The sequence below is a fragment of the Juglans microcarpa x Juglans regia genome, chromosome 7S (assembly GCF_004785595.1).
Source record: "Juglans microcarpa x Juglans regia isolate MS1-56 chromosome 7S, Jm3101_v1.0, whole genome shotgun sequence".
In the NCBI taxonomy this organism is placed as follows: Eukaryota; Viridiplantae; Streptophyta; class Magnoliopsida; order Fagales; family Juglandaceae; genus Juglans; species Juglans microcarpa x Juglans regia.
Window position 1 is genome coordinate 4010798 of NC_054607.1, and position 9899 is coordinate 4020696.

General features: G+C 33.2%; 1 protein-coding gene across 1 annotated transcript; it reads right to left on the reverse strand.

The window, feature by feature from the left end:
* Positions 1–1320: 1320 nt before the first annotated feature.
* Positions 1321–4821, reverse strand: LOC121241032 (ETHYLENE INSENSITIVE 3-like 1 protein). The gene is given in 3 exon segments (XM_041138616.1): positions 1321–2008; positions 2011–3703; positions 4664–4821. Coding segments are annotated over 2 exon segments (1830 nt in total). The 5' UTR covers positions 3617–3703; positions 4664–4821; the 3' UTR covers positions 1321–1784.
* Between the last annotated feature and the right edge of the window lie 5078 nt (positions 4822–9899).

The window sequence follows — 9899 nt, forward strand, 5'->3', positions numbered from 1 at the left end:
TTACACGTGAGATCTATAACTTTTTTTAATTTCATATAAATATATCTAAACTTATTTTAGGTGAGTCTCACAAAACTCAACTTAACATCCAAACGGGACCTAAATTGCTCTAACTTTGTCCTTCTATATGTTGTTTCCCACAATTCAAATTCGAGGTGCAAAAATAAATTCCTTAGTTTTGCTAATTCAAATTTCAAACCAAATTTGAAAGAGGCCTGTCTTTTTTTTTTTTCGATCGATTTATTGGATAGATTTTGATTTATGCGAAATTAGATGAAGTCCTATCAAGATCAATGAGCTGATGTTCCATCGTAGTATAAACAATTTGGTTGATGGAAAGGACCACAAACTAAAAGCTCATGAGGCATTATATCAAGACATTATAAAGTGTACTTATGTAAGATATTCTTCCTACGTTCTTCTTCAATTAATGCCTCGTGAGGATCAAAATGTGAATTGAATTTTCATCTTAACTTGTCTATAGACTGATTACTGTTATGAAAAATAAGAGAAAAAGTAAAATAAAAAATATAATATATATATACGATTTACGTAATTCGACAACTTGTTTATGTCAAACTATAAAAATTTTATTCAAATGATAGTTAAAGATACAATGCTATGGCCATACAAGAATTTAATACCAATGAGTTAAAAACCAATGAGTTGTGTGGTCAGTTGGCTTTACTTTGAACTCCGTTTGGATGCTAACTTGGATGAATATTGAAAGGGATTTAGAAAAATGAAATATCAACTGCATTTTATATGAGCATGTATTGAATCTTTTGGTTGCTTGGAAATCATCATTACTCCATTCTTTCCTCATCTCAGGGGAGAGATTACGCCTTTGCATTAAACAAAAGTAGAGCCCAGGTAAAAAGAAAATGTAGAGAAAGAACAGAAAAGTTGGCCGGAACGATGCCACATCAAGCTCAGCCTGGTGTTGTTTTTTCCTTTTGGCCTCAGTTTAAATTGAAAACTTACTTCAACTTATCTCATCATTATAATTTTTTCAAATTATCATATAAAATATAATAAACAATTCAACTTTTTTCAAATTTCAAAATAATAATAATATTAAAATAAAATATTCTAACAATATTTTATTTAACTCATCTAAAATCATCTCAACTCATTTCTGAATCCAATCAGAGCCCAGAGCCTTTCACATCTCACATTCCCCAATTTCTACCTTCTTTTATGGCATTTTCTTCAAGTTCCGGCTGCTAGAGATGGGCATGCTTATGGAAGTAAGCTGAATTAGTATTTATGGTCATTTCTATTAGATATAATTGAACAGAAAATGAATCACTCGGAGGATTAAGTAGTGCCCATAACAAGCAAACTGCAGCTTAATGAATGTAACAACTAACCACATACATGCATGCATGGATACACACACACACATAGAGAAACAGGTAATTTAAATATTTTGTTACATGGCAATACCAACTTCTGCAAAAGACTCTTATATACTTCTAAACATTTCATAGCAGCAAAGTGCGGATTGGTCCTTCCCAGTTATTTGTTGGCCCTTGAGTACTGCACTGAAAGCTTCCTTGCCCTCTAGACTTGCAAGACCAACCCAAGCTCATAGGGGCGGGGGTTTTAAACATCTTATAAAACAAGCTTTATATATAACAAAATTAGATTCTGAAAGGAAGAAGCTGCATCCACCCATCCTGTGGAACTTTGGAGAGATAAGCTCTTTCCTTCATGCAGCCTTCCCTATCTATTAGGGTCAACCATATAAAACACCTAAGATGCATGTTCTGCCTTTTTCTTCAAAGGTACCACGAGGAGATATCTTGCTTTGGCATCGAATCCCATGTATAATCGGCAGATGCTAGGTTAACTGGAGAGCTAAATCTGAAGTCGTCAATATTGTCAGGGGGGATGTCATCAAATGCAGGGTCAAATGGCTTGTACTGATCAAACTGAATTCCTGTTGTTGGAAACACCGCATGATGCATGGTCATGTTGGTTTCATCAGACATGTTTCCCCCATAATAACCCCCTGGCTGTAACAGTTCTCGTTCATCTGAGGTTGAAACTTCTGCTGCTGGTTGTGATCTTCTGTAGCATTGAGATTCCCAGGATTCATGCTTTTATCACGCTGAAGATTAGTATCATAGAATGACATGAGATCAGAGATCATTTTCTGTCCATCTTCTGGAAGCCCGAGTCCGGAAACACTAAAAGGAGTCTGGTTTGCCTGGTTCGCAGGTGGAGCAGCTGGCTTAGGTTGGCCAAAGGGTAGAGGGAAGACTGTTGGCTTGTCCTTGTTGATTTGAGAGTTCGACGTTCCAAACATTGGGGAAAAATTACTCCGGTATGGACAATTCAGCTGGTGGTTGTTCCTCGCAGTCATGTCGAGAAATCCGTGGCGGTAATTGTTGTATGGGCATTGGGAGTACTCACAGGTATATATCTTTTGATCAATCATCTTATGTGGTTGATCAGACAGGAGTTTCCTCTTTTGAGTGAAATCTGAGTCAATTTCAATGATCTCTCCCTTTATTTGTGGATCCCCTGGCGGCATCACAAGCCTATCTCTAGGCCCAGCAGCCCCGATATTGAAGAGATTGACATCGCAGGGCTTGCAGTCCATATCAACATTCAGTTCATCATCCACCCCTTCAACATCATAATGGCTAGTATCACTGACTACACAATACCCACTCCCACCAGCTGACACGGGTGGGCATCTATCAGGATACAACTTCCGGGCCAGCACTTCTTCCTGGTTTATAATGGTCAGCCAAGTGGCACTCTCCTTGGCAGTCATCTTGTCCTGCAAGCATTTTGACTGACGAACAAGCTTTCGGATCTTGGCAATGTCCGGGGACATGTGCTTAATCACAGATGTCAGAACACTCACCTTCCAAGCCTTCTTCAGATCATGAGGCTTCTTGTATGGGGGAGGCCCCTGATCTTTAGACAACCCAAGTTGAGGCCACCACTCCTCATTCCCGGTAGGCCACCATGGTGGTGAAGCACCCTTCTCCAATGGGAAACGCCTCTGTGGCGGATCACAGTGCTGCATCAGAGCTGACAAAAGTGATCCAAGAGTCGTGTCTTGGAGCTCCTGCAAGGTGTGGGGTGTGGATGCCACTGCACTGCACTCTTCACTCTTCCCAGGGACTGAATGATCAGCCTGATACTTGGTAATTGCAGCAGGACCATTACGATCAAACCTGACCTTTTCCTTCCACCATGCTCGCAGATTGTCAGAGGCTCCACTCACTGGCTTGCCCTTCTCGGGAATAATCCCATACACAAAACCTTGAGCTTTACAAACTTCCATCATTTTGAGCATATACTTCAGGATGCCATCTTGGGCACGAGACATCTTCTTCCTTCGAGCTTGCTCCTGTGATTGACGCTGCTTTTCATTGTCAGCCACGTCCTTTCCCTTATTCTGTTCTTTGAGCCGTCTCAATAGCATCCGGTCTCTCCACATCCTCCTCTCAAGCTCATCAACATCCATCTCATCATCACTGTAATCCTCCACTGCCACCTCTGGTTCACGCTCAGGAACTGCATCTCCTTCACCAGGAGGAGCTGGAAGAAATTCAAGATCACCGAAAAAACCCATATCTTCAAAGATTCCCATTCACAGGCCAGCAGAACAAAAATATCAGCTCAGCCCAGTTGCGCTCTCCCTTTCCGATCAAGTTAATGAAACTCGATTGATATCTGCCTAAATTAAAGAACAAATCACATCTGGAGAGCATCTACAAAAAAAAAAAAAAAAAAAAAAAGAACGGGGAAATATTTAGATCGTCAAAATATAGACGGGAATATCATGAATACTGAAAAACAATAGCAACTGATGAACATGAAACACAACCCACCAAGACTTCATTTCTTTTCGGCATCAAAATAGGTGCAATAACTGAGGACGATCCCAATTATAGAAATAAACCAACCAACAAAGTAATTTCGATTAAATAATTACCATAAAAGCCATTACATGAAAATTACCTGCAAGCTAATTTGGAGAAATCAAAACTAAATAAACCATAACCAAAAAGAAGAAGCAGGCCTCAGATCCACAGGCTCTAAAATTTCATTGTTTCCAAAAACCAACTATCCGTAAGCATAAAATTCACAATTTTCTGTATAAACGACGCTTCAGATCGTTTCATACGATCTGATTTAGCTTCTAAAACAAAACTCCCTCCTTTTTTTCTACCCAAGCAACAAAAGATACCATTTTTTTTCTCCTCAAATCTTTTACCGCAATATACTTATTAAAAAAAAAAAAAAACTGAAATCATAAGCAAACAAATTTGACTAATGGTTTCCGAAAATCACGGGTTGAGCACACGAAAGTTTCCGAAGCCGCCTTTTTTCTAGATCAAGAGTCTAACAACATCTCTTTGAGACAACTAACCATAATACGAATATATGTATTGTTATAAAAAAAGAAAAAGAAAACGCAAGACTGAAAGAGGAACCGAACTACAGCAACCCAATTCAGACACAGAAAACCCTATCAAAAAAAAAAAAAAATTCAGACACAGCAATATTCCAACTCAAAGACCCAAGTGAAACATGCATCTATAATTAAATTTCTTTGAGAAAAAAAAAAAAAAAAAAAAAAAAAAAGATGATCATGAATTAGGAGACTTCAACAGCAGAATAGTATTTACGTTACCCAACATTCATTTCTCAGCGGCAAGCATTGAAGGTCCTAAGCAGTGTTACAGAGAGAGAGAGAGCGATCAGTTGTAGAGAAGGGATGGGAAAGGGACAGTAAAAAAAGAGAGAGAAAACACTTGGGGTATTTGGTTTCCACCATAGTCAGGTTTATGTTATAACCGAGGTTAAGCGGCGGTGCTGGTGCATGCAAGGAAGCACAAAAAGTTCCCAAAGAAGTTTCGAATCAACACGTGGAGGGTTTTTTTTTTTTTTTAAGCAAACGTGGTGGGTTTATTTTGCTGCCACTTGCCATGATATTCTGCAAAGGAATGTCCAGTGTATTAGATACGGAGTTGGAAAGAATATTAAAATAAATTTTCATTTGGAAAAATAAAACCACAAGTATTAATATATTAACTATATACATAGGTTTCATAGTTTATACTATGATTTTTTTTTCTCTTTCTAAATTAGTAATTTGCTCTTGATAAAGCTCTATTCCCAAATATTTGGAAAATTTGAGGTCCAACGAGAATAAATTAAGATAGAATTTCATTATCAACAAGACAAGGTCAAGTGTACCTTCTCTAAAATGAATATTCAATTAGGTGTGGTTTGAATAGTGAGATGAGACGATATAATTTTAAATGAAAGTTGAATAAAATATTGTTAAAATATTATTTTTTAATATTAATATTATTATTATTTTAGGATTTGAAAAAATTGAATTATTTATTATATTTTGTATGAAAATTTGAAAAAATTGTAATGATGAGATGAGATGAAACACTTTCACTATCCAAACTGGGCTTTAAAGTAAATCATTATTATCTATTGGATAGACTATCAATGATCTTACATCTAAGAGCATTCACATTAGATTATCCAAATGTAAAGTCATAATTTGTATAATATTACATGATTTTACATTTAACTATTCCACGCAAAACTTCTTCACACATTGGATTATTCATCTATTAATCAAAATAATAAAAAAATATTATTAATTTAATAATAATATTTCTATTTTATATTTGCTATTGGCAAGAAATATTAATATTCTAAAATACAATTATAGTCATTCCTTGCTTCTCAATTAACTAGGGGTGGGTAGCATGCCTCTATTCCATCACAATCTCAACATGGTTTAAAAGGGTTACTGTAAATTTTGGTGGAGCTTTTTTTATGGAAAAATCTTTGCACGAGCCCCGGTATACTGGGCACACCCCACACCTGACATGTGGGGATTTATTTTTTATTTTTGTTCTACTCTTTCATTTAACAAAACTTGAGGAGAGAGAGACCGGGGAGAGCTTGAGGAGAGAGAAAAGTCAAGAGAGAGAGAAAGCGCTTGAGAAGAGAGAAAAAGGTCAGGCAAAGAGATTAAGGAGAGTGAGGAAGGAGAGAGTAGTCAGATAAAGAGATTGAGGGGAGAGAGAGGTTGAAGGTGATGGTTGGATGTGACATAAAGTTGAAAAAGATAAAAAGGTGTGGGGTGTGTGGTAAAACAGTAACTGATCTATAACATGACTCTTTTTCTATTGAACGAACACAAAACGATGATTTCTGGAATACCTCTCATAGAAAAATAATAGTCATCTATAACTCAAAACGAAGAACTTGAAGATTTGTAGTGAAAACCATAATTTGATATCCTAAAATAAATTATACTTACAGGGAAAAGATTTTCTTACAAAAATTTATTTGGAATCCGAGATGAAAACGAAGACATTTTTCTTGCAAAACTAATCGAAAATAGATACAACTAAAAATAACACAATAATTATTTAAAGAAACTAAAACGAACTGTAAAGTCCTGTAAAAGGAACAATTCAGAAGCTTTTCACTGAAAAAAGTTATGCGTCTCTCAATATTGCATTTCTAATTTCAAGCTCAATCTCCTAACTTCTCTTTCACCCACGGGGACAAAAGAGAAAAGGCATGAGGACTTCAAATATAGAGAGAATTTGCTAGCGAGAGGAAGAAGAGGAAGAAATCGAGGGAAGAAAAAGAGTTGGTAGAATAGAGAGAAAAAATTGAGAGAAGAGAGAGAATGTTTATGGACCAAAGAAATAATTTTTATGGTTTTGGTCGAACTACAGTGAATATCAAATATAATCGCAAGAGTTGGTTAACTGTAGTTGAAAGTCATCTTGATTTATATTTAGATAATCCAATACAGGTCATTTTCATCTTTTATTAACCAAATTATCCATTTTATTTGTATTTGCATAATCTATTGTCAATGCTCTAAGATACTATATGCGGAAATATATATTAAAATTAATAGAATCTAACAAAAATGAATATTCAATTTAAGAACAAAATAAAAGGTTACTGTCTACCGACTATAATGATATTTCAATCGTGTAACAAACCTTGTGACTTAGAAGTTGCCTAAAAGGAGAGTTTCTCACATAAATGGACTATGTAACATCGCCAAGCGTGTTCTCTTACATTCGTAAACTCACAGCCATTGCTCTGATATTTTTCTCGACTTTATAAGAAATTTCAATATCTTACCTAGATTGCCTTCTCTTCTATTTTGCAGGATATGTAATATTCTCTTAATTTAGATTCAAAGATCAATTCAGCTTTCATTATTGCAAGAGTCTAAAAGTATTTTTCAAAAATTAGACATTTTAATTTTGAATGTATGATAATTTCACGATTATGAATTATTTTAGACACAAAATAAAAATCTGACTGTATATATGTATACACACACACACATATATATATATATACGAGAAATTCTATATATAAGCCACTATATATTCACTTTTACATTCCACACTTATAGTTTTTTTTTTCCCATAGAGTGTAGGAGTGTTTTTCATAGGGTGTGTGGGTGTTTTTCAGATAGTGTGAAGTGTGAGATAATGAATAGTAACTGATGAGAAGAATTTAATTTTTTATATATAATATATATATATATATATATATTATATTATACACGATTTAAAAACCTGACATAAATCTTGTGAAATCATGTAAGCAACAGTTAAAACGACAGTTAGTATTAAGGGCAATTTATTGAAGGATGAGTTGGAACATGAAATTAAAAGAGAAATTAAGTCAATTACGGTTATTTTTATTAAGGGTAATGGGAATGGGATTTTGCTTCAATGCAATGAATGACTATTTAATTCCCAAGTTCGTATGTATCCAACTCCATGCCAGATAGAGGGAATCAAGTTTTTTCTCTTTATGAGATATGCAATTAATTTCCACTTTTTTAGACTATTCATTAATTCCCAAGTTTGTATCCAATCTTAGATAGATCGAGGGAATCAAGTTCTCTGTTTATGAGATTATGCAATTAATTTCCACTTTTTTAGGTTATATGAAATGAGAATGATCAAAATGTAATCAAGGAAGATTTTTAATTCTTACAATTCAGATAGAGTTAGACACAGTTTGTAAATCTTATAACATCAAATATTAGCAATAGATGCACGAGTAATGTTAGATACAGTCATGAGTTGTGTAAGTGCCGAACACTCATTTTGAAAAATAGTAGGTCTACTATTAAAAAATTAATTTTTTCATGTGGGTCTCATATTTACTTTTGTTTTTTTAAATGAGTGCTCGATGCAACTTGTATACTCTATGACTGTAAATATCATTTTTCTTAACAATAGACAGTATAGACTTTTAACATCAAATACAGTGATATTGCATACTATACATATCTATATCTCCTTGAATTGTACGGATGAATAATGTGTTAATAGAGGGTTAGTATTAAAGTGAATGTTTTCATTGATTTATAATTGATGATATTATGGCCAGAAGAATGTATAGAATATGTTACCTTATATGGGGGAAAAATTAGCATATTTCCTTCAAAACTAAAGGAAGCTTTCTCATGTAGTATATCATTCATGAATCATCCTAGATTAAAGGTCCGTTTGATATAAAAATAGTTTCATCTCATCTTCTCATTACAATTTTTTCAAATTTTCACGTAAAATATAATAAACAATTTATTTTTTTCAAATCTCAAAATAATAATAATATTAAAAAATAATATTCTGACAATATTTTATTCAACTTTCATCTAAAATCATCTCATATCATCTTACTATCTAAATGGGAGGTTAAGTTAATAAGTATAATCTTCAAATTCCTTAGTTTAAGTATGAATAATAAGTTTTATAAAAATTATTCATAGCATTACTCCCATCATCAATATATATATCGAGCACATAAAATAATATTATAAAATTTTAATACGATATATCAAATGAAAAATTTTAGACATAAGCCTCACACCTTACACACCACTTAAAAACATATGATTTTATTTTTTTACCCTCATATTTCATATTGAATTGAAATATAAAATATAAGGATAAAAAAATAAAATCACATATTTTTAAGTGATGTATAGGAGTGTGAGACTTCTGTATAGTACAACTCATATCAAATTTATGTTATAATACAAATAGTTATATAATTTAATATATTATATGATGCTTTTATAAATTTATTCTCCTAAAATTTCTGTATTTTCTCTTATTTTGTTATCATAGTTTGAAGCGATTACTTATTTTTCAAATCTTTCTAGAAAAGGAGACCTCAAATCAACATTAAAATTCTCTCGTACCCTTTTCTTTTCTTTTTGCCCAATGATTTTGCACACGTGGGATTAGCATCTCCTTTTCTTATCACTTTTGAGCCTTTGACGCAAGTGTATACTTCATTATGGATACAAAGTCACCTATTAACAACTCGATACACTTCATGACCTGTCATCTATTAACAACTCGATACAAAGTCAAGCACTTCATTATGGATCTGTTCATGATTGTCTCTCTTTTTCTTAGCAACTTTATTTTTATTTTTTAAATAATATTTTAATATCAAAAAGATTACATAAGAATAAATTCACAAACTGATATAACTTGATATAGTACATCAAATTGTAAAGTTATTTTTAATATAAAGCAGATATAACGTATCACGTGAAGTCACGATAGTTTGTGAGTTTACTTTTGTGTAATTTTTTTGTATCTGTAGCAATTTTTTTTTTTTTAAAGAAAAAAAAAAGCTAAAAAAAGGCAATAGTATTCTAGTAATTTTTATATTTCATTTCCGGGATGTAGTTTGAATAATAATAATAATAATAATAGTAATTTTTTGGTTTCATGAATTTTAGAGTTTGTCTCGTTTGTTTTCACAGATAAGATGAGATGAGTTGATATTAAAGTTAAAAGTTGAATAAAATATTATTAAAAAATATTTTT